Genomic DNA, 27,305 nt, shown 5'->3' with positions numbered 1-27,305 from the left:
GAGATTTTCTGTATATTAGAAGACATTTTCACAGATCTGGTGAAGGCTTCATTTTTAGTGTTGACCCTATTATGTGTGTCGTCAGTTTCCTTTGATTCAAGGATTAATGTTAGGGTTAGGATTAAAGTCCTCTGTTTTTTATTGATAAGATTTTCATATTTGCAATTGATACTGACTGTTCTTTTGAATCCTGAGGATAGACACAAATGAACAGATGGGGATTGAAATTTACTAGTAAGCAGAGGTTGTTTACTTGATTAAGTGTGGTTTCTGATTTGCCTCAAATAGAATTGAGAAGCCGGAAATAGATTTCTGGCTATATTTAAACAGTCCATCAGAGGAAGTTGCATTAGTTGATGTACTAAATAGTGATTTGATCAAGTGGAATGCCTTATATAGGACGTTAACCCAATAATGTTTAATTAGTAGTGAGAGCAGAGCTATAACTAAAGAAATTGAGATAAAAAGCTATAGAGTTAATATATAATTAGCTGTGATGCTCTCCTTTATAATAATATAATTATAGCTTCATTCAAAGTAGTTTTTGATGTTACTAATTATCATAATTACTCCTGCTAATATTTGTTAGAGCAAAGTAGTTATTTTAGTTCTTTCCTCTTCATTATGACTGTTAATTTCTTTGTCTTTCTCTCCTTTTATTTCTAAAATTATTTTAATGAAGCCTTTTCATCATTGATTGAATATTTCAAATTACCCAAATCAAACTCTATTTTTAATAACAGTAGTAGAAAGTACAAACATTAGACTGAAACACAAGTTTTGGCTGACAAAAATTTTCATTATTTAGACACATTTTTAGCTATTATTATGAAAATTACATTCTCATTTTCTGATACATGTTAAAGAATAAAGCAAACAAAAAAAAATCAACTTACAGATGGGCTCTTTAGAAAACCAACATTCTGACCAAAACAGGTCAAGGATTTAATGAGACGGTCACGGGTTCTAGTCTGGGTAAAAAAATAATGCAACAAAATTAAAAAAATAATTTCTTATTTGTTAGAAATTCAATTTTTGATTAATGATTTTTTCATTAAAGAAAATGATTTGCTAAAGCCAAACTGAAAAAAATGTTAAAAATTAGTTTTATTATATTTTCATTTAAAGAAAATCAATTGTGATGCTTACTATTTATAAATTAAAATTTTTAAAATATTTTTTATATATAGGGTGCAACAATAAGATTGTTGCCCTAGAAAAGACGACATGATTCCATCTCCATTTGATGAAATTCGGTTTCCTTTTTTTGTTGCAGACCATCTACTAGTTGGCTAGTTGTATGCAAATCCAATGAGCGATAGGAGCCTTCTATTATGTCTGAAAGTGACAATTTTCAACGAGCGAGATCAGAGATGCGTTGCTGTACAACTCATGCTTGCTACTGATCCAAGTTATGACAACAGGACCATTGCCATCACCCTCAAAATGCAAATCCAGATGGTTCAATGCTTGAGGGCATAACGAATATTCCAGCCATGATTATAGTCGTTGATGTTGTTTCAAGTAAGGGCCACATCATGCCACCTCACATCTCCGAAGTTGGCTTGAAAGTCAACACCAAAGTGTACCTGGATGTGCTGAAGAGTGTGGTGATCGTCTAGTACAATCAGGTGGCCGCTGGCAGACCCTAGGCATGGCAGCAGGACTCGGCGCTGGCTACAAATTCAAAGACACCCAAGTTTAGCTTCAGAGGAGTGCTACGACTTTGTACCCTTCTCTTACTGCCTCCCCTCCTTTCCCGACCTAACCTTGGTCATACATCGAGAACATCACCAACATCGCCTCTTACAACACCAAAGCCAGCCTGATCACCACCATCAGCTGAGTATTCGCTGAGCTCCTGCATGTTACCAGTTCTGGACCCATATTGGATTGAGGCTGAAGGCGGCTACATTGAATAGATGTCAGCTCTACTACATAATCAAGTTACCTGATGTAATTTTTTTCAATCAAAGTTTTAAAATAAAGCTTTAGTGTGGTTTTCTTTTCCAAATTATACTGTTCCACCCTGTACATACGTTGTATTTGTTTTTGTCATTCATTGTGTTATGTGATAATAAAAAAAAAGTTATTTCCTAACATTGTGTTTGAGCATATTTACCCTGTTAACTGCTGGTGTACAATACAACATATTTACAAAGGGTTGGAAATTTCTTATTAACAAACTTATGAACAAAACACAAAAGAAGGTCACCAAGTTTAAAAAAAATGAAGGACAAGAGAAATAGTGAAGTCAAGATATATAAAAAAAAAATAGAGATAATTCTGAATAACAGAAATTATTGCTAAGACTTAAAAAAGTGCACGAGAGAAAGTGAACATGAATAATATGCTAATTACATAATACAAAACATCCAGTAGCTTGTAATTGCATAAAGATAACATCAAATTGAACAGAAAATTAAAAACATAATTAAAACAAGTTTTTCTAACGATTTTTCCCCGAAGGATGACAGGAGAAATCATTTTTAAGATTAGAAAAGTTCACAAGAGAAAGTGACAAAGGTAATTTCTTTCCTGAAGATTCTGTAATCAACTAAATGTGCTCAAAGGCAAATGTGACACAATGAATTTTTAGACCAAAAAGAAAATTTTGCATTTCAAGAAACAATTGCCAAAGAACTGAACCGTTTAGAAACAAACTGGAATTTTAAGTCATTGAAGTGAACCACTATCTTTATAAAGAAATCATCTCTGTAGCAGATTAAGGCCTTACCATTATTGAGTACATTAGCTAGTTTAGCAATGCAGTTTTCATAGCTAAGCTAAAAAGAAACAAAATAAATACTTGAAACAAATAATGAAAGGTTAAATAAAGAAAAGTTTGGAGTAAATGAAAAAAAAAAAACAATAAACAAAAATGACAAGAACGGAATTGTAAACAAATGACAATCGGTCTAAATTAAGAAACAAAACAATAACAAAAATTAATCTTATTTGCAAAACACAAAAAGATGATGAAATTAAATTCTGGGAACAAAGAAATATTTTGCTTATATCAGATTAAAAATCGAGAGAAGAGTTGGGTTTTGTTTTTACTTGATGATAGATTATCTTGAGAGCTAAGATGTTTACAACCAAGACGTAAAAAACTAGTAAGGAGAATGTGAGAATTGCAATGTCAAACAGCATGGGACATAGAAGTGAAATAAAATATAATTAAAGTTTAATAAGAAGTTTTCGTGCCTTTAACTGCATGATTAGAAGGTGGCAGTATCTTACATTACAGAGCTTCAGGTTGAGTGCAAACTGCTGGCAAACAAAGGAACCAACATGGAACTCAAGGTATATCCCTTTATCTGTGCATCATGCATGCATAAAAGTATTTGGTGCGGTAAGTAGACCATTATCAAATGGTCATGTTTTTTCATCCTGTTATTTCAAGTATTCAAGTGTTTAACCCAAAGGACAGTTGTCCTTGGGTTAAACATCCGCGCCTACACCCACCGCATTTATAGTTGACACATTGTTACATTATATACACTCATGACAATGAATCAAGATTATGCATACATAAAGAGGCATGCTTTGGTGACTAGATATACACCACTATGATGACACATGGTGCGTATATATTATACAAACATAAATATGACTGTATATAGCCAGTATCTAACATATGTAACACATGATTAGCCACCAAGTCTGCTCTCTTAATATGACAGCATGTTTTTCTTTCAAAATCAGCAACGTTTATCAAACAAATCATGAACCCACCATCTTTTCTGTTTCTTCACAATGAATTCAATTTCATCTATTATAATGAAATCGTATTTCTGTTCATTCACAATTTAATTAATATATATACAAATAATACACTGTTTCACAAATTAATTTTCATACTGAAAACGGACTTATATACACTTTTATTTCAGTGTAATTTTTATATATACATTTCATAGGTAACCTCATTTGCATATTACATTAAATAAAATGTGTTTTAATAATTAAATTATTTATTGTAATAGAATCATTGTTACTTTTTGTAACAAATTAGGAAATTCAGTGTATCTTAAATTAGGATATTCGGTGTATCTTAAATTAGGATATTCGGTGTACCTTAAATTAGAATATTCGGTGTATCTTAAATTAGGATATTCGGTGTATCTTAAATTAGGATATTCGGTGTATCTTAAATTAGGATATTCGGTGTATCTTAAATTAGGATATTCGGTGTATCTTAAATTAGGATATTCGGTGTATCTTAAATTAGGATATTCGGTGTATCTTAAATTAGGATATTCGGTGTATCTTAAATTAGGATATTCGGTGTATCTAAAATTAGGATATTCGGTGTATCTTAAATTAGGATATTCGGTGTATCTTAAATTAGGATATTCGGTGTATCTTAAATTAGGATATTCGGTGTATCTTAAATTAGGATATTCGGTGTATCTTAAATTAGGATATTCGGTGTATCTTAAATTAGGATATTCGGTGTATCTTAAATTAGGATATTCGGTGTATCTTAAATTAGGATATTCGGTGTATCTTAAATTGTATGTAACTAAAGCCCCCACCCAACAATATGTTTTAAACCAGGAAACTCCGGGCATGCTAGTAAAAAATAAAAACTTACTTGTGACAAATGTGGTTTCTTCCACGATGAATCCCAATCAATGTTTGTTGAAGATTTTCGAGTAACAGCTAAAAGACTCACAGGTTTTTCTTCATCTCCATGATGAAGGATATCAATATTTATATATTTATGACCTATCAATGGCGTCTTTGAAAGATCAACATCAAAATCCAATGTTAAACCTGAAAATGTGTAAAAAAAATAAAGGTAATTTAAGAAAGGCTGGTTTGTTAGTTTATACATATGATTTATCAAAATGCTCAACAATTATTGAGATGCAAATAAAAATGGCCATTTAATACAATGAAATATTAGTATACAATTTACAATTTATTATTATAGAAGACCTAAAGATATGCACAGACACACACTTTATCTACATACCGTAAAATAAAACAAATGTCTAAGAATGATACTATAATCTATAAAAAATAATTTAACAAGATTTTAATTTTAATTTCATTTACTTTTTTTCAAGAATCAACGGCATTGAATAGTTTATTGACTATCCATTAAGTATATTTGGAATTATTTATTTTGTTTTTCTATTCTTATGTAATGTGTATATGTTTATACGAAGTTATGTATGTGTATATAGTTATGTATGTGTATATGTTTATATAAAGTTATGTATGCGTATATGTTTATACAAAGTTATATATGTGTATATATTTTTATAAAGTTACAGTAATGATCATATTTATTGGCACGGTAAAATAAAAGTTAAATTTTGTCTAATAAATTCTAAAAAAGGGATTAAATTAAAGAAAATAACAAAGTATATTATGTATTTTTAACTGGCCTTTCCGATGCAGCAATCGGATTTTAGAAAAAATAAATAACAAAGGAACAACAAACATAATTGCAAAAAACCCTTGTTCAAAATTATTGGCACGATTTATTTAATAATCAATTGTATAGCTTTTGGCCTTGATTACCTTCCTCAGTCGCTTTTCATAGTTTACAACCAAGTTGTTGCACTCTTCAGTAGTAATTTTAGCCCACTCTTCCTGACAATAATCCTCCAATTGAATAAGATTCTTAGGCTTCCTTTGCATTACCCTCAATTTTAATGTTCTCCATAAATTTTCAATTGGATTAAGGTCTGGGCTTTGTGATGGCCACTCCAAAACATTAATATGATTGTCCTCAAGCCATTTCTTAGTCAGTTTAGCCGAATGCTTTGGGTCATTATCTTGCATGAACCACCAACGACGACCAAGTGAGAGCTCTTTAGCAGAGTCTTTCAGGTTTTCATCCAATATTTTAACATAATCTTCCTTTTTTATGCTACCTGTGACCTTAACAAGTCGCCCTGGTCCAGAGGCAGCAAAGGATCCCCAAAACATCAAACTGCCTCCACCGTGCTTCACTGTGGGTATGGTGTTCTTAGGCAGGAAAGCTTCGCCAGATTTTCTGTAAATATAAGACACTTTATTATGGCCAAATAACTCTATTTTCGTTTCGTCAGTCCATAGAACACGTTTCCAGAATGCAACATCTTTATCAATATGACGTTTTGCAAAGGCTAGCCTTGCTTTCAGGTGCATAGGCTTCAATAAGGGAGTCTTTCTCGGACGACATGCTTTTAAACCAGCTCTCTTCAAAACTCTAACAACTGTATGTCGAGATACATTCACTCCAGAGGTGCTCTGTTCATCAACAATCTCCCCAACAAAGATCCTTGGGTTTTGTTATACTTGTCGAACAATTTTCCGTTCATCTCTTGGGGAAAGAATCCTTTTTCTCCCTCTACCCTCTAAACTCATAACGTGGCCTTGCGATTTGAACTTGTTTATTATGGTTCTAACAGTGGATTTGGGAAGGTTTAGGTTCTTTGAAATCTTATCATAGCCCTCCCCATTGGTATGGCATGCTACAACAAGCTTCCTAACGTCTTCGCTGTGTTCCTTAGTTTTAACCATGGCGATTGAAAATTATAATTTAGTCACTTATAATAGTTTAAATAAATCGCTATCTAAAAATTATCTGAAAAAAATTATTCACTGAATTAGCGTTAAACAAGCATAATATGGCTATAAAAAAGTTCAGAAAGCACGTAAACCGGAAATTGATTGATATTATACTGATACTAAAAGAAAAACAAAGCCGTGCCAATAATTTTGAACAAGGGTTTTTTGCAATTATGTTTGTTGTTCCTTTGTTATTTATTTTTTTCTAAAATCCGATTGCTGCTTCGGAAAGGCCAGTTAAAAATACATAATATACTTTGTTATTTTCTTTAATTTAATCCCTTTTGTAGAATTTATTAGACAAAATTTAACTTTTATTTTACCGTGCCAATAAATATGATCATCACTGTATGTAATGTGTATACGTTTATACAAAGTTATGTATGTGTATATGTTTATATAAAGTTATGTAATGTGTATATGTTTATATAAAGTTGTGTATGTGTTTATATAAAGTTATGTATGTGTATATATTTATACAAAGTTATGTATGTGTATATGTTTTTATAAAGTTATGTAATACGTATATACGAGGGGCGGGCAATAAATAATGCCCCTGACCCACTTCCCATAACAGTAGGGCAACAAAACTTGGCACAGTTATTAGTCTTTCTCTACATAGGAACCACCCAGAGTTATACATTTCTCCCATCGTTTGATGCAGCTCTGGAGACCGTTTTTGTAGAACACCCCAGGTTGGTTGTCCAACGATGATGTGACTTCAGAAATCAAGGTTGCATCATCTGGGAAACACTTTCCTTTCAAAAACAACTTCATGGCTGGGAAGAGGTGAAAGTCAGAGGGTGCAAGGTCAGGAGAGTAGGGAGGATGGGGAAGGATTTCATAACCACACGCCCATGCTTCTGATCTGGCGACATGCGAGTTGTGGACCAGAGCATTGTCCTGCAGGAGGAGGGTACCTTTGCTGATCTTGCCCCGCCTCTTGATTTTGATAGCTTCCCTTAATTTCCACAAAAGTGAAGCATAATAGGCTCCTGTAATTGTGGTACCCCTTGCCAGGAAATTTGTCATCACTACTCCGTCCTGGTCCCAGAAAACTGTGAGCATGACCTTGCCAGCGGAGGGCTGCACCCTTGCCTTCTTTGGAGGTGGTGAGTCCAAGTGCTTCCACTGCATTGACTGGGCTTTGGTCTCTGGATCATAGTGATGGACCCATGTTTCATCCTGTGCAATCGGTCTTTTGAAAAACTTTGACTCATCTTCTTGGCACATCTCCAAATTCATCCTCGATCACTCGACGCGTTCTTGCTTCTGGAATGGTGTGAGCAACCTGGGAATCCATCTGGTAGACACCTTATGCATATGCAAATGGTGATGAATGATAGTTTCCCTAGATCCTGCACTAATCTGGACATCTTGGGCTATTTGGCGAATAGTAATGCGCTGATCTTCCAAAATGGCAGCCTCAACTTGATGGACAGATGCCTTTTTTCTTTTTACGTAGGCATCACCACTTATCAAGGCCAAGAGGCCACTCGAGGATAAGGGTTAAAAAGTGTACGGTAGAAATTGGACAGTATAGTAACCGTTAGTAATGGAAATTTGGTAAATTGTGGTACCCTTGCCAGGAAATTTGTCATCACTACTCCGTCCTGGTCCCAGAAAACTGTGAGCATGACCTTGCCAGCGGAGGGCTGCACCCTTGCCTTCTTTGGAGGTGGTGAGTCCAAGTGCTTCCACTGCATTGACTGGGCTTTGGTCTCTGGATCATAGTGATGGACCCATGTTTCATCCTGTGCAATCAGTCTTTTGAAAAACTTTGACTCATCTTCTTGGCACATCTCCAAATTCATCCTCGATCACTCGACGCGTTCTTGCTTCTGGAATGGTGTGAGCAACCTGGGAATCCATCTGGTAGACACCTTATGCATATGCAAATGGTGATGAATGATAGTTTCCCTAGATCCTGCACTAATCTGGACATCTTGGGCTATTTGGCGAATAGTAATGCGCCGATCTTCCAAAATGGCAGCCTCAACTTGATGGACAGATGCCTTTTTTCTTTTTACGTAGGCATCACCACTTATCAAGGCCAAGAGGCCACTCGAGGATAAGGGTTAAAAAGTGTACGGTAGAAATTGGACAGTATAGTAACCGTTAGTAATGGAAATTTGGTAAATTTGTTAACAAGTGGAACGGCTCATCAAGAACTTGTTTACATTAGACTTGAAGACAACCATATTGTAGTCAGCTGGAAAGCAGGAAAACGGAAGACAATTCCACAGGCGTGCAGTTCTAAGAAAGAAGTTTTGTTCATGGAATCTACATTTAGGTTTAGGCACAGATAACGAATGGGGGTAATTATTGATAGTGTTTTCAGTTAGACGAGTGTTTCTTGTGAAAGTTTGGCAAGGGGGGACCATAGATTGAAGCTCAGTTGAACACTTTCCATGAAAATAACGATACAGCAGAGACAAACTTGCAACATCTCTTCTGTGAGACAGAGGTTGCAGAGAAGAGAAAAGGATATCTCCTACAAGGCTACGAAGTCTATTTTGAACTCTATCAAGGCAGGACAAGTCCTTTCTAGCATCTACCCAGATGTGGCAACAGTATTCCATCCTTGGACATATCTGGCTCTTATATAAATAGAGAATTGCATCAGCAATGAGATATCTACTGGATCGATAGAAGGATCTCACCATTTTTCCAGCGGCCTTGGCAACAGATTTGATGTAACTGTTCCATTTAAGATCAGCGGTAAAGGCCAAGCCCAGAAGCTTGTCAAAACTTGAGGCCACCCCAAGACGAGAGCCATTCATTTCAACTGATGCCAGATGGGGATCAGAGCGTTGATGATGTAAAGAGAGAAGCTTGGTTTTAGATGTATTAAAAGTAACCAGCCACTCCTTTCCCACTTGTATCACGTGCTCAAGATCAGAGGAGAGAGAATCGGAGAGAACTTGGTCGTTTACTGTCTTAGATGTGCTACCATAGATGGTAGTGTCATCAGCATAAATATCAACAAATGATGTAAGGATGTGATTTGGAAGATCATTGATGTAGATCAGGAAAAGATTTGGGCCCAGGATGGACCCCTGAGGGACTCCAGCATTAATACAGTGAGCTTCTGATTTTTTCCCATCAACTACTACTCTTATGAACCTATCAGAAAGAAATAATTTAATAATTGACATTTCTAGCTATACCATAGCTGGAGATCTTGTGAAGTAAACCTTTATGCCATACTCTATCAAAGGCCTTGGATATGTCAAGAGCAATTGCCCTAAAAAGGTTGCCTCCGTCGAGAGATTCGCTAATCCTATGAGATATAACTGTAAGCACATCTGCTGTAGATCTAGCAGAACAGAAACCATATTGTGTGTCACTAAGAAGGTTATCTTTGCTGAGATGTTGATTACTTCTCTATTTAACACAGATTCCAGCAATTTACTCATGACATACAGGAGACTTATTGGCCTGTACTGAGAGGGGAATGAGCGATCACCTGAATTCTTAAGTACAGGGCATACTGATGAGATTTTCCAGGGTGTTGGGAAGCAATTCTCCTTAAGACAATGTTTAAACAGTTTTGTAAGTATGGGCGCTAGTTCTGGTTGAAGTTTTTTGAGTACTATAATTGGAATACCATCAGGGCCAGTTGCTTTACTGAAATCAAGGTTTTTAATTAGCTTGGTAACATCATGTACAGATATGTGTATATCACATAGCGGGTTTTCTGATACAGGAGGAAATATTAAGGGTTAGCGGCCTTGGCCGCAAAGGGTAGAATTAGCTGCAAAGTTCTTGGCAAAGAGTTTGGCTTTGTCTGATGCTGACGAGATTACCTAAGGTCCATTTATGATAGTTGGGATGGAGCACACGCTTCTGTTCAGGATTCTGTTTGCTATTTGCCAAAACTGGTGGGAACCAAGCCGCTGCTAAGCTACTTGATGGACTGAGCATACAACACTCTTGCATTCTTTATTACTTTCTTACGATGGTTGCTTTAGTTTCCATACATCTATTATGTTGGAAGCAGTGGAAAAAGTGATATCTGTGCGCAGTGGCAGCAGCACATTCTGTCTAGGAAAGATTAGCAAGATGTCGGTTTATGTTGCATTTAAACTTCTGCATATCATTACGACCAGGAAAGCAGGTAGCAGGAAGGGAATTCCAAAAGTCCAGCTGTTCAAGGGAAGAAACTATTAGAATAGAAAGCTTTTTGGCATCTAGGAACCTCAACAGTGAAAGGGGGAGATCTTATTGCTAAACGGGTTTGTCAGAGATATGTACAGGGTACAAGTGCAACGAGTTCATCAGAAAACATTCCATTAAAGAGATGCAACATTGTGACGATGGGACAAGAGCTGGAGCTTAGTTGATAAAGTGGGACGGATTAGATTGACAACTTTTTTTTGGAACCTATCCAAGATGGAGATACTAGTGGTAGATGCACCAGCCCAGATGTGGCAACAATACTCCATGCATGAGCAAATGGCGGCCTTGTAGAGGTATGGCATACTCTCAGGTGTGAGCAGTCTTTTAGCTTGATAGAGGGAACCCACCATCTTTGCAGCAGTCTTTGCAATGTCCGCTTTGTATTTGTTCCAGTTCATATTGCCCACAAAGTAAAATATGGTAAAATAGTCCCAAAAAAGGAGTTTAAAGGTAAAATTCTCAGGTAGGGTGTTTTTTTTTTCATCGATATAAGCGGTTTGAGAGGTTCTTGTAATTGTTAAAGGAGAGCAGCTTAGTTTTCCTAGCATTAAATGTTACCATCCATTTGCGTCCCCATTCAACTATGGTCTGGAGATCATTTTCTAATGATTTTTCCATTGTCTTAGATTTATTTACATCTGTTCTGCCCTAATGCATGTTATAGAGCATTGTATCATCAGTAAATATACCCATCTCGGACACAATATTATTAGCGAAGTCATTTTTGAATATCAGAAATAATAATGGTCCAAGGATCGACCCCTGAGACACTCCCGCATTAATGTTATGCTGCTTGGATGTACGTCCATCAATGACAACCTGTATGCTTCTATTGTCGAAGATGGATCTAATTATATTTAGTATACGTCCAGTTATAACGTACGATTTAATTTTCATTAGCAGCCCTTTGTGCCAGACTTTGTCAAAGGACTTGGATGTTATCATGTATCGCAGACATGAGAAGGGGTGATTTTTACATCATCTAATGCGGCTTTAGTTGTCATAGGGAAATTTGGGAGGGAGTTGTTTTTTGGCTCTAAGGTGAAGTTAGAGGCAATCGCCAGGACAGTAATTCCACCTTTTCCGTTTCTAGCATCTATAAATTTTGCCTGTTTGTATTTGACTTATGACGTACAAACTGGCGGAATGCATGCTGTCTGTGCCATAGCAGCCACACACTCTCTATGAAACATGGGGGTGAGTGGGGCTTGCTTTAATACTTCCGTGCGCAAACATGTGCTTCAATTCCTGCTTTGCACCATTCAGTTGTCTCATTGGCACACTGTTCAGAAGGAAGAGAGAAGATATCGGTCCATGGGGCATCTCAGATATGTTGTCTAATGGTTTCTCAGTAAGTCCTGTTGTAGTACTTTTTTTGGTTTTGAGCAATGATTCCTCACCTTGAGGTTGGGATTTAAATGTGATGTCAACTGATACCACGAGGTGGTCTGCGTTTCAAAGTGGACTGTGAGCATTAGTCGCACAATCCTCAGATACTGTGGTGAGGAATAAGTCTAGAAGTGAAACCTGCTGAGGTTCACGATCTGGTAGGCCAGTTGGAAACATTATTGTCTATGTGACATAATGGGCTATAGAGAAGCTATTGGTGGAGCGTTCAGTTGCATGTGTGTAACCTAAGAAACCAAGCCAATTTTTATGGTGGACATTAAAGTCACGAAATGCATGTATTTGGGCGTTACTATCCAAGGAGAGTGCTGCATCTATACTATCAGAGACATGATCGATTAGGGTACAATCCTGACTTGAGGAAAAACGGTAGAAACAACGTAAGTAATTAACGCAGTGATGAAATGTTAGTCGAAAGCACATAAAGCCTGGAGGGTGCTATGAATATAGACACTAAGCCCGTGCATACATCTATCCGAGACCTTACGTTAAAGAAGGAGGTATCCTATAATGTTAAAGAAGTTGGAGGGGATTGAAGAGTGTAAGTTTATTTCACTTAATGCTAAGATATCTGAGGAGTTTACTAAAAGGTAAGACTATATTACCTCTAAGCCCACAGATATTTGAGAAAGTGAACCTCAAGAGCAGAGTCGAATTGGTTTTCTTCTTTTTTTTTTACATAGTGGTCACCACTTATGAAGGCCCGGAAGCTACTCGGGGATAAGGGTTATTGCATGTACAATAATCAATGGGATAGTATCATAGTAATCCTTAGTATTGGAGATTGATTAAGTGTTTTATTTAAGGGGGTGGTTCATCAGGAATTTGTTTATGTTGGACTTGAAAAAAAACAGGCAAACGGAAGAAAGTTCCCCAGGCGTGCAGTTCTAAGAAAGAAGCTTTGTTCATGGAATCTACGTTTTGATTTAGGCACAGATAAAGAGTGGGGAAAATTATTGACTGTGGTTTCAGCTAGATGGGTGTTTATCGTGAAAGATTGGCGAGGGGGGATGAGAGATTGGAGGTCAAACGAGCATTGCCATGTAAGTAACGATAAAACAGGCTCACAACATCTCTTCTGTGGGAGAGAGGTTGCAGAGAAGAGAAAAGGGCATCCCCCACTAAGCCACAAAGTCTATTTTGTACTCTGTCAAAGCAGGATAGGCTGTTTTTAGCAGCTCCTGCCCAGATGTGGCAGCAGTACTCCATCCTTGGACGTACTTGATTTTTATATAGATAGAGAATTGCATCAGCAGTAAGATATCTTCTGGAGTGGTAGAAGGATCCCACCATTTTACCAGCATCCTTGGCAACAGACTTGATGTACGTGTTCCATTTCAGATCAGGAGTAAAGGTCAAACCCAGAAGCTTATCAAAACATGGAGACTCCCCAAGACGAGAGCCATCCATTTCAATTGATGCCAGATGGGGATCAGAGCGTTGATGATGTAAAGATAGGAGCTTGGTTTTAGATGCATTAAAAGTAACCAGTCACCTCTTCCCCCTACTGTACCACGCGCTCAAGATCAGAGGAGAGAGAATCAGAGAGAACTTTGCCATTTACAGCCTTTGGCCATAGATGGTCGTGTCATCAGCATAGGTGTCAACGAATGATTTTAGTATGTGTTTTGGGAGACCATTAATGAAGATCAGGTAGAGAGTTGGGCCCAGGATGGACCCCCTGAGGGATTCCAGCATTAATACTATGGGCCCCTGATTTCTGCCCATTAACCACTACTCATAAGCCTATCAGAGAGTAATGATTTAATTATTGAGAAAACATTTCCAGTTATACCGTGAAAATCTTGTGAAGTAAGCCTATATGCCATACCTTATCGAAGGCCTTTGATATGTCAAGAGCGATTGCCCTAGAAAGGAAGCCTTTGTCAAGAAATTCACTAATCCTATGAGATATAACCGTTAACACATCTGCTCTAGATCTAGCAGAATGGAAACCATATTGCATGTCACTAAGAAGGTTATTTTTGGTGAGGTGGTTGACTACTTCTCTATTTAATATGGATACCAGCAGCTTACTCATGACACAAAAAAGACTTATTGGTCTGCACTAAGAGGGAGATGACTTATCACCTGAATTCTTAAATACAGGGCATACTGATGAGGTTTTCAAGGGTGTTAGGAAACACTTCTCCTTAAGGCAACGCTTAAACAGTTTTTTAAGTATGGGGGCAATTCTGGTTGAAGCTTTTTCAACACTATAATTGGAATGTCGTCAGGACCAGTTGCTTTACTGGAATCAAGGTTCTTGATTAGCTTGGTAACTTCATGCACAGATATTTGTATGTTGCATAACTTGGTGTCTGTTATAGAAGGAAATACGGGGAGTTGATGGCCTTCGTCGCATAGGGTAGAATTAATGGCAAAGTTCTTGGCAAATGTTTTGGCCTTGTCTAATGCTGACGAGATGATCTCAGGTCCATTGATAATGGTTGGGATAGAACGCATGCTTCTGTTCAGGATCTTGTTTGCTATTTGCCAAAACTGGTGGGGACCAAGCCGCTGCTCAGCTACTTTGGATTAAACGCACTAGGCATATAGCTCTCTTGTATTTTTATTACTCTTTTAGAGTGGTTGCTGGCAGTCCTGAAAGCAGCTTTAGTCTCAGTACATCTATTATGTTGGTAGCTATGGAAAAAGTGATTTCTGTGTGCAATGGCAGCAGCACATTCTGGGGAGAACCATGGCTGGCTGTTAGGTTTTTGTTGGAATTTTTTGGATGGTATGAATCGGTCTATGCCTACAATTAACCATTTGGTCAGGTCTGATACTATAGAGGATACATCTTTTTAAACATGGAATGCAGAGGTAGATCAGATATAAATGTACGGAAGCTATCCCAGTCCGCCATAGAGTATCTTTATACAGTACGGTAGAGAGGTACGTTTGAAGACTTATTACATTTCATTTTTATATTAACTGATACAACTGAGTGGTCGGAGGATCCCAGAGGAGATAGAATGGAACATGAACATAGCTCAGGGGAAGTGGATAGAAAAAGGTTTAGAAGGCTTGCATACTGACCGGTAGTATCGAGCACACAGATGGGTTCGTGAACAATCTGAGTGAGGTCAATGGCAAAATCATAACAGAACCTCCCCTCATCATCTGTCTTGTTCGAGTGGGTCAGCCATTCCACATTGTGAACATTGAAGTCACCGCAAATGTGGATATTAGCAGACAGGATGTGGTCAATTTTCGCAGATATGCTCTTAAAGATAGTAACTCTGTTGTTGTGAGGGCGATAGAGGGCAAATATAAATGCGGTGGTGTAAGCAAGTGCAACCCAGAAGCACATATGAGGTAGATTAGGGTCTTCTCTGGAGATATCCCTACCACAACACTCTGATCTCCTATCTGGCATCAATTGAAATGAATGGCTCTCGTCTTGGGGAGGCTCCATGTTTTGACAAGCTTCTGGGCTGGATAAATGGTGGGATCCTTCTAGCGCTCTAGTAGATATCTCACTGCTGATGCAATTCTCTACCTAAGTAAGAGTCAGGTACATCCAGAGATGGAGTACTGTTGTCAAATCTGGGAAGGAACTGCTGGAAACATTTTATCATAATTCGACAAAGTTCAAAATAGACTTCGTAACCTGGTGGGGATGCCCTTTTCTCTTCTCTGCAACCTTTTCCCACAGAAGAGAAATTACGAGCCTGTCTTTACTCTATCTCTATTTTCATGGCAGGTGCCTGTCTGAGCTCCATTCTATGGTACCCCCTCACCAAACTTTCATGAAAAACACTCGTCTAGCTGAAACCGCTATCAATAATTTCCCCCACTCTTTATCTGTGCCTAATCCTAAACGTAGATTCCATGAACAAAGCTGCTTTCTTAGAACTGCATGCCTGTGGAACTCTCTTCCATTTTCCTGCTTTCCAGCTGACTATAATTTGATCATATTCAAGTCCAACATAAACAAATTCTTGATGAGCCATCCCCTTAAGTAATCCAATTTACCAAATTTCCACTACTAACAATTACTAGGATATTGTGTCATTGACTTCTGTACACTCATTAACCATTATCCTCGAGTGACCTTTGGGCATTGATAAGTGGTGACTCCTTTGTAAACAAAAAAAGAAAAAGCCATAAAAGGCTATAGTGCCATGGGTTGCTTCTTATTGATTTATGCCCATTATTTTTTGGGGTGGGGGAGATAAAATTGTAATTCCGGATTGATCCTGAACTAATCCAATTTGGCAATTCCACTGGATAACTTTCAGATTACAATCTGCTTGTTATCCAATGTAATCTACAGTAATCTCACTCAAAGACAGAACTTTCATTGATCTTGTGTGACATCACAACCAAAATGAAAACAGCTGTCTAGACAGGATTTGCAAATATTTGACAGACCGAAATATCTTGATGAAGTACAATACAAAATATGAGATATCTCCAAAAATAAAAGCAAAACCAATATAAGGCCTATACTGGCCACAGTTATATTGTTACTGATATATGTTACTAAAACAAATGTTATTTCTAAATGTTTGCTTTAAAGGGATAGTGCTTTGCCTCCAAGACGCCTTCCTGTCTGTTTTGCATGATACACATTAAAAATCCTTATACTCTTAAATCCTCCCCAAATCCCTGTATATCTATATTGTATATTAATGCTGTATTTTTGTAAGTATATCATCTCTCCTGTTTCAACTGGACAAAAAACTCTTCTGCCCAAGCCAATATAAAATCACATACTCTGCATGTACCTTGGGAGGAGGGTTTAGCTTCCGGTCCTAAACTTTAGTAGGAAAATCAAAATCAATAAATACTAAACATCTGTAGATTTCTATTGCTAAGGGGTACATTAGCTTAACCTATATTTATACTCTATAGAATATCTATAAAATAGATAACTGTTAGCTACAGTTTGTGCCCAGATTATAAGTGATCTATATTAACTAGCAACTATATATTTCTTTCATTAGATGGGATAAAGTACAGGTGATTATCTTTTCCATGAAATCTAACACCTAAAGCACATTTCGAAATGCTCCCTAACCCTTATACTATCATTTTCCAATTAGTCACTAATCCACAAACCATATTTGATCTTTTCTTAACCCTAGTAGATATTCACCTTTAATTTACACCCCACACTCATACATACCTCCTTTAAAAACGTAACCAATCTTAATCCTATTCTGAGAAGTATAACTTCAAAGCAGATACTAACTCTATCAATACTCACTATCCATGCAACCAGGTGCAAGAAAACCCTCTCAGTGCTGATGGACCAGTAGATCTGTTAGGTCATACATCTAGGATAAGGAAAACTCTGATTTGTAAACCTGTGCCACTGACCTCATACGTCTTGGCACCAAACAGTGGAGGGAGGCCTCCTCATTTCTGGACAACAACCTCCCTAGAGCTGGTGACTTGATCAAATCACCAGTTTGCAAACCTAAACTGCTTAAGGAGTAGATAGGCTCTGCCTATCTATAATCCATATTCCTTCTTTGCCTATTAGCCAGGAGTAGAGGTGCAGCCACAAGAACTCATTAGAGATGCCCAGTGCTTAGCCTTGTTTCCTGACTAGGGCAATGAATGCCGTCCCCTACATTTGTCTTATTCCCTTCTCCTATAACTGAGCATCTTTGGGGTGCTTGTTTACCATATATGCTAACATGATCGGACTCGTCCACTCCTGTCGGACAAGTTTGAGGGTATCGGTTTGACAGTTGCTGGTTGCTGTTTCCAACTGACAGTACAGAAGCCCTTTGATAGCGCTTAGAGCGGCTGTTCTATCATCAGTTGTGTTATATCGGGATATTTGTAGTGCCATGTCATGCAGGGTGCTTTTTTCACATTCTTGTGGATGAGGAGCTGACTAATGGTCTACATGATGGTGGCTATGCACATGCGTTTTGCCTAGCACCTCAATCTAGATCTGAAACTACTAAATAGAATGAAATGATAGCTCAATCCAAAACAATGTTCAAACCAGGCACACACTCACGTCTCCTCCCTTGAGGCTTGGATTTACACATATCCGAGGACTTAGAACTATCTTAGAGGATGTAGAATAATTTCTCCTAGCAAACTCCCCAGATATCTTAGCTCTAAGTGAAACTAACTTGCACTTTTCCATCCACTCTAACATCTTTAACCTTTAACATGTCTGGTTATCTTACACTTTGTCGTAAGGACTTTAACAGGAACGGACTTGGAGTCTATATTTGTAACACCCTCCCCATGTCTAGGGAATCTAAACTAGAATCAGGTGACCAGGCCTTCATGTGCTTTAAACTAAATTTACAACATAGCGTTAGCTACTTGTATTTTCTTTATTATTCTCCATCCAGCCAGGACTGTACTATAATCAATTATGTCTCTTACAGCATAGATGTAGCACTCTCCCTTGACACTAGTGCCAAAATACATGTATTTAGTGACTCTAATGCCCACCACAGAAATTTGCTTGGCTTTTCTAACTTCACTGACACAACTAGTAGCATTATGCATAACTTTGCTATATCCCATTCCTTGACACAGACAGTAACATTCCCGACCTGTCTCCCAGATCGCCAGGACCAGCAAACCTCACTTCTGGATCTATTTCTGACAAGAGATCCTGATGATTGTAACAAATGCTGATTGCCCACTTAGGAATGCTGATCATGCTGTGATAATGATAGAATCACTCTAAACTCTCGACCCCAAGTTGAAGAGCCATTGCTCAAAACGACAACGTACTAAAATAAGGCTGACTGGGATGCCATTAGAGATCAAATCAGAGATGACCCATACCATTAGCGATCGTATGGGGAAATATATTTTCTCTTTCTGTAGAATAGTGCACAAATGAGACCACTGAATGGTTCAAAGCAGCAATTGAAGCATATGTTCCTACACGGAAGTTCTATAGCAAACCCTACCCTACCCAATGGTTTACTTCTACTTGTGCAGCTGCCAATTCTAAGAGGCAACATGCATATTGTAGATTTATCCAGCATAAGTCCTGTACAAACAGACAAAGTATATAGAAACTAGAAGTAATTGTAAGAAAGAAGTAGCAACAGCTAAGAGTGAATATACTGAAACCACCAGGAAACGCATTGAAGCGCAGAAATTAGGAACTCATGATTTCTGGAAAATCTACAATAGTGTAGTAAATAATGGGCAATCAATAATTCTCCCACTATCCAACAATCATGAGGTTGTTTGCACAGCAACTGAGAAAGCTAACATGTTTGCCCGTTATTTTCCCTCAAACTCTACCTTGGACCCAGCAAACCATTTCCTCCCTGAGTTTCCTCTGTGGACAGAAACCATACCAGATGATCTGAAAATCACCACTTCTCAAGTACATGATACCATAAAATACATAGACACCTCAAAAGCATGTGGACCTGATCTCATGCCAGCTGTGCTATTAAAAAAAAGGTTGCTCCAGTTCTCTCTAAACTCTTTAACAAATGTTTTACCGAATCTTGCTTTCCTGACAGCTGGAATATTGCTTCTGTGGTACCAGTTTATAAAATCTCTGGCAAACGAACTGACCCATTAAATTATTGGCCAATTAATCTCATCCCGCTTTTCGCCAAAATATTTGAGTCTTTAATTAATCAAGCTCTAGTCCACTACCTGCTAAACTTCTGTTTGACCATCAATATGGATTTAGGCAAGCCCGTTCTACTGCAGATATTCTAACTGTAATCTCTGAACGTATATACCAAGCACTGAATAAGGCAGGGGAGGGGAGGACAGTAGCCCTATATATATTTAAGGCTTTTGACAGAGTATGACACGATGGTCTTCTCATAAAAATAAAATCTATGGTATTACTGGACGAATACTTAACATAATTAAATCCTTCTTAAATGAGAGAAGAATCCAGGTTGTCCTCGATGGGCGTACGTCCAAACAATATAATATAAATGCAGGTGTACCTCAGGGATCGATCCTTACCGGATAAAATTGTCTCTGACATTGGTATATTTGCTGATGACATCACGCTCTATAGCAGGCACGTGGGGGAAACTAATGAGCACACATCTAAGGCAATGGCGGAAACCCTAGAGGAAGACCTTCACTCTGTAGTGGAATGGGGTCAGAAATGGATGGTAACGTTCAAAGCTGTCAAGACAAAGCTCGTTTCCTTTAATAATTACATGAAACCTTACCAACCACCAATAGTTATGGCTAAAGATACATTACCTGAAAGTACTTCATTCAAACTCCTTGGCTTAACGTTCACAGGGAACATGAGTTGGAATAAATACATTGAGATCATTTCCAGGACTGCTGCGAAGAAAATGGTCTCTAGCTACTGTGCTTGAAAGTTATTTACGCCTGAAAGTATCCTGTACCTCTACAAAGTCACACTTCACCCATCTATCGAGTACTGCTGCACACTTCAGTTGGTGCATCTCTCGCTCCTGGATAGTGTTCTAAAGAGAGTCGCCAACCTGTTAGGTCCTGAATTGTCATCTAAGCTTCAGCCTTTGTCTGATCGACGAAATGTTGCATCCCTCTGCTTGTTTTACAAGTATTTTAATGGTGGATGCTCTGACGAACTACAAGCTCTTGTACCTCCTCAATGAAAATACCCCCGACAAACCTTACAAGCAGCAAAGTGCCACCCCTACACAGTAGATATCCCTAGGTGTAAGAAAGCCTTCTACTCTAATAGCTTATTCCCCAGAACTGCTAAACTTTGAAATTTTCTTCCGGTTTCCTGCTTCCCTAACTGTACTGACATGCAGAAGTTCAAGTGTAATGTAAACAAACATCTTGCTGCTAAACTCCCTACATAGTACCCCTGAAACTTAGATCCCTGATAGCAGCCCCCTACATCAAAGTGGCAATGTGCCTTGTTTGGTTAGAAAATGTAATTTAAAAGAAATGGTAAAACCAAACAGGAAAACCATGTAAAAAAATAAATTCATTGGACTTAAGGAGTCAAAGTCGGATAAAAAATTCCGACTGACTCCTTGTACTTTTAGAAATCCGACTCTTATTCCAGCTAAAACCTCCGACTCCTTTCCACTCCGATTCCGTAACCCTGCTTTTTCGAGAGTATGAAACGGTCTATACCTACAATTAACCATTTCGTCAGGTCTGATACTATAGAGAACACATCCTTTTTAAACATGGAACGCAGAGGTAGATCCGATATAAATGTACAGAAGCTATCTCAGTCAGCCTTAGTGTATCAGTATACTATACAATGGAGAGGTACGTCCGGGGACTACATTTCATTTTTATCTTAATTGATACAACAGAGTGGTCGGAAGATCCAAGAGGAGACAGAACAGAAACTGAACATAGTTCAAGGCAAGTTGTGAGAAAAAGGTCTAGTAGACTCGCATACGGCCGTCATTGTCGGGCACACAGGTGGGTTCAAGAACAATCTGAGTGAGGTTATAAGCAATGGAGAAATCATGACAGAACCTCCCCTCATCATCTGTCTTGTTTGAGTGGGTCAACATACCATGTTGTGAACATTGAAGTCTCCGCATACATCATCAATGGCAGAAGCGGGGGGCGACCAGGTCTAGGGGCCGTTTCCACAGACTTCCGGCCATGTTTGAATTCACGATGCCAGCGGTTTACAAGATCATATGATGGGGCATTATCACCGTAAGACTCAGGTAAAACACGCGTAAAACAGAAACCACAACTAGTTCAGAGCTGTAATTTGCTACATAACCCGTAGAGATATAAATCCTTGCACATGCAAAATTTCAGCTAGATCCGACAACTGGAAGTGGGTCAGAGGCATTATTATTGCACACCCTAAGTATTTATACAAAGTTATGTATGAGTATATACTTATATAAAGTTCTGTAATGTGTAAATGTTTATACAAAGTTATGTAATGTGTATATGTTTATATAAAGTTATGTAATGTGTATATGTTTATACAAAGTTATGTAATGTGTATATGTTTATATAAAGTTATGTAATGTGTATATGTTTATACAAAGTTATGTAATGTGTATATGTTAATATAAAGTTATATAATGTGTATATGTTTATATAAAGTTATGGATGAGTATATACTTATATAAAGTTATGTAATGTGTATATGTTTATACAAAGTTATGTAATGTGTATATGTTTACACAAAGTTATGTAATGTGTATATATTTATATAAAGTTATGTAATGTGTATATGTTTATATAAAGTTATGTAATGTGTATATGTTTATACAAAGTTATGTATGCATATATACTTATATAAAGTTATGTAATGTGTATATGTTTATATAAAGTATAAGTTATGTAATGTGTATATGTTTTTATAAAGTAATGTATGTGTATATGTTTATATAAAGTTATGTATGTATATATGTTTATATAAAGTAATGTATGTGTGTATGTTTATATAAAGTTATGTATGTGTATATGTTAATGTAAAGTTATGTATGTGTATATGTTTATATAAAGTTATGCATGTGTACATGTTAATATAAAGTTATGCAATGTGTATATGTTTATATACAGTTATGTAATGTGTATAATGTTTATATAAAGTTATGTAATGTGTATATGTTTTTATAAAGTTATGTATGTGTATATGTTTGTATAAAGTTATGTATGTGTATATGTTTATATAAAGTTATGTAATGTGTATATGTTTATAAAATGTTATGTATGTGTATATGTTTATATACAGTTATGTAATGTGTATATGTTTATACAAAGTTATTTAATGTGTATATGTTTATATAAAGTTATGTAATGTGTATAATGTTTATACAAAGTTATGTAATGTGTATATATGTTTATATAAAGTTATGTAATGTGTATATGTTTATACAAAGTTATGTAATGTGTATATGTTTATACAAAGTTATGTAATGTGTATATGTTTATATAAAGTTATACAAAGTAATGTATGTATACAAAGTTATGTATGTGTATATGTTTATATAGAGTTATGCATATGTATATGTTTATATATAGTTATGTATGTGTATACGTTTATAAAAAGTTATGTAATGTGTATATGTTTATACAAAGTTATGTAATGTGTATATGTTTATACAAAGTTATGTAATGTGTATATGTTTATACAAAGTTATGTAAAGTGTATATTATTATATAAAGTTATGTAATGTGTATATGTTTATACAAAGTTATGTATGTGCATATGTTTATACAAAGTTATGTATGTGTATATGTTTATATAAAGTTATGTAATGTGTATATGTTTATACAAAGTTATGTAATGTGTATATGTTTATACAAAGTTATGTAATGTGTATATGTTAATATAAAGTTATATAATGTGTATATGTTTATATAAAGTTATGGATGAGTATATACTTATATAAAGTTATGTAATGTGTATATGTTTATACAAAGTTATGTAATGTGTATATGTTTACACAAAGTTATGTAATGTGTATATATTTATATAAAGTTATGTAATGTGTATATGTTTATATAAAGTTATGTAATGTGTATATGTTTATATAAAGTTATGTAATGTGTATATGTTTATACAAAGTTATGTATGCATATATACTTATATAAAGTTATGTAATGTGTATATGTTTATATAAAGTATAAGTTATGTAATGTGTATATGTTTTTATAAAGTAATGTATGTGTATATGTTTATATAAAGTTATGTATGTATATATGTTTATATAAAGTAATGTATGTGTATATGTTTATATAAAGTTATGTATGTGTATATGTTAATATAAAGTTATGTATGTGTATATGTTTATATAAAGTTATGCATGTGTACATGTTAATATAAAGTTATGCAATGTGTATATGTTTATATACAGTTATGTAATGTGTATAATGTTTATATAAAGAGTTGTAATGTGTATATGTTTTTATAAAGTTATGTATGTGTATATGTTTATATAAAGTTATGTATGTGTATATGTTTATATAAAGTTATGTAATGTGTATATGTTTATATAAAGTTATGTATGTGTATATGTTTATATAACGTTATGTAATATGTATATGTTTATATACAGTTATGTAATGTGTATATGTTTATACAAAGTTATGTAATGTGTATATGTTTATATAAACTTATGTAATGTGTATATGTTTATACAAAGTTATGTAATGTGTATATATGTTTATATAAAGTTATGTAATGTGTATATGTTTATACAAAGTTATGTAATGTGTATATGTTTATACAAAGTTATGTAATGTGTATATGTTTATATAAAGTTATACAAAGTAATGTATGTATACAAAGTTATGTATGTGTATATGTTTATATAGAGTTACGCATATGTATATGTTTATATATAGTTATGTATGTGTATACGTTTATATAAAGTTATGTAATGTGTATATGTTTATACAAAGTTATGTAATGTGTATATGTTTATACAAAGTTATGTAATGTGTATATGTTTATACAAAGTTATGTAAAGTGTATATTATTATAAAAAGTTATGTAATGTGTATATGTTTATACAAAGTTATGTATGTGCATATGTTTATACAAAGTTATGTATGTGTATATGTTTATATAAAGTTATGTAATGTGTATATGTTTATATAATTATGTAGTGCATTTGCTTATATAAAGTTATGTAATGTGTATGTGTTTATATAAAGTTATGTAATGTGTATATTTTATATAAAGTTATGTAATGTGTATGTGTTTATATAAAGTTATGTAATGTGTATATGTTTATACAAAGTTATGTAATGTGTATGTGTTTATATAAAGTTATGTAATATGTATATGTTTATACAAAGTTATGTAATATGTATATCTTTATACAATGTTATGTATGCGTATATACTAATATAAAGTTATGTAATGTGTATATGTTTATATAAAGTAATGTAATGTGTATATGTTTATACAAAGTTATGTAATGTGTATATGTTTATATAAAGTTATGTAATATGTATATGTTTATATAAAGTTATGTAATGTGTATATGTTTATGCAAACTTATGTAATGTGTATATGTTTATATAAAGTCATGTAATGTGTATATGTTTATATAAAGGTATGTAATGTGTATATGTTTATACAAAGTTATGTAATGTGTATATGTTTATACAAAGTTATGTAATGTGTATATGTTTATACAAAGTTATGTAATGTGTATATGTTTTTATAAAGTAATGTATGTGTATATGTTTATATAAAGTTATGTATGTGTATATGTTTATACAAAGTTATGTATGTGTATATGTTTATATAAAGTTATGTATGTGTATATGTTTATATAAAGTTATGCATGTGTACATGTTTATATAAAGTTATATAATGTGCATATGTTTATATACAGTTAAGTAATGTGTATAATGTTTATATAAATTTATGTAATGTGTATATGTTTATATACAGTTATGTAATGTGTACATGTTTATACAAAGTTATGTAATGTGTATACGTTTATATAAAGTTATGTAATATGTATATGTTTATACAAAGTTATGTAATGTGTATGTGTTTATATAAAGTTATGTAATGTGTATTTGTTTATACAAAGTTATGTAATGTGTATATGTTTATACAAAGTTATGTAATGTGTATATGTTTATACAAAGTTATGTAATGTGTATATGTTTATGCAAAGTTATGTAATATGTATATGTTTATACAAAGTTATGTAATGTGTATATGTTAATAGAAAGTTATGTAATGTGTATATGTTTATATAAAGCTATGTATGAGTATATACGTATATAAAGTTATGTAATGTGTGTATGTTTATACAAAGTTATGTAATGTGTATATGTTTACACAAAGTTATGTAATGTGTATATGTTTATACAAAGTTATGTAATGTGTATATGTTTATATAAAGTTATGTAATATGTATATCTTTATACAATGTTATGTATGCGTATATACTTATATAAAGTTATGTAATGTGTATATGTTTATATAAAGTAATGTAATGTGTATATGTTTCCACAAAGTTATGTAATGTGTATATGTTTATATAAAGTTATGTAATATGTATATGTTTATATAAAGTTATGTAATGTGTATATGTTTATGCAAAGTTATGTAATGTGTATATGTTTATATAAAGTCATGTAATGTGTATATGTTTATATAAAGTTATGTAATGTGTATATGTTTATACAAAGTTATGTAATGTGTATATGTTTATACAAAGTTATGTAATGTGTATATGTTTACACAAAGTTATGTAATGTGTATATATTTATATAAAGTTATGTAATGTGTATATGTTTGTATAAAGTTATGTATGAGTATATACTTATATAAAGTTATGTAATGTGTATATGTTTATATAAAGTTATGTAATGTGTATATGTTTACGCAAAGTTATATAATGTGTATATGTTTATATAAAGTTATGTAATGTGTATATGTTTATATAAAGTTATGTAATGTGTATGTGTTTATATAAAGTTATGTAATGTGTATATGTTTATACAAAGTTATGTAATGTGTATGTGTTTATATAAAGTTATGTAATATGTATATGTTTATACAAAGTTATGTAATATGTATATCTTTATACAATGTTATGTATGCGTATATACTTATATAAAGTTATGTAATGTGTATATGTTTATATAAAGTAATGTAATGTGTATATGTTTATACAAAGTTATGTAATGTGTATATGTTTATATAAAGTTATGTAATATGTATATGTTCATATAAAGTTATGTAATGTGTATATGTTTATGCAAAGTTATGTAATGTGTATATGTTTATATAAAGTTATGTAATGTGTATATGTTTATACAAAGTTATGTATGCGTATATACTTATATAAAGTTATGTAATGTGTATATGTTTATATAAAGGTATGTAATGTGTATATGTTTATATAAAGTTATGTAATGTGTATATGTTTATATAAAGTTATGTAATGTGTATATGTTTATATAAAGTTATATAATGTGTATATGTTTATACAAAGTTATGTAATGTGTATATGTTTATACAAAGTTATGTAATGTGTATATGTTAATATAAAGTTATGTAATGTGTATATGTTTATATAAAGTTATGGATGAGTATATACTTATATAAAGTAATGTAATGTGTATGTGTTTATATAAAGTTATGTAATATGTATATGTTTATACAAAGTTATGTACTGTGTATGTGTTTATATAAAGTTATGTTATGTGTATATGTTTATATAAAGTTATGTAATATGTATATGTTTATA

At 34.3% G+C, this 27,305-nt stretch overlaps 1 protein-coding gene across 2 annotated transcripts in view; it reads right to left on the bottom strand.

Annotated features, from left to right (window-relative positions):
- The window catches only part of LOC145284737 (protein furry-like), an 881,988-nt gene that overhangs the window by 176,221 nt on the left and 678,462 nt on the right, over positions 1 to 27,305 (bottom strand). For both annotated transcript variants that reach the window (XM_080133679.1, XM_080133680.1), the window contains exons 49-50: positions 4,601 to 4,782; positions 897 to 971 (exon numbers count right to left, since the gene is read on the bottom strand). In XM_080133679.1, coding sequence (XP_079989805.1) covers positions 897 to 971; positions 4,601 to 4,782 — 257 coding nt within the window. The remainder of the gene's footprint in view (positions 1 to 896; positions 972 to 4,600; positions 4,783 to 27,305) is intronic.

Source organism: Euprymna scolopes, chromosome 9, assembly GCF_053919585.1.
Source record: "Euprymna scolopes isolate OS-2025 chromosome 9, ASM5391958v1, whole genome shotgun sequence".
NCBI classification, from domain to species: Eukaryota; Metazoa; Mollusca; class Cephalopoda; order Sepiida; family Sepiolidae; genus Euprymna; species Euprymna scolopes.
Note: the sequence above shows the minus strand (reverse complement) of the source record. Positions and strands in the feature narration are given on the sequence as shown.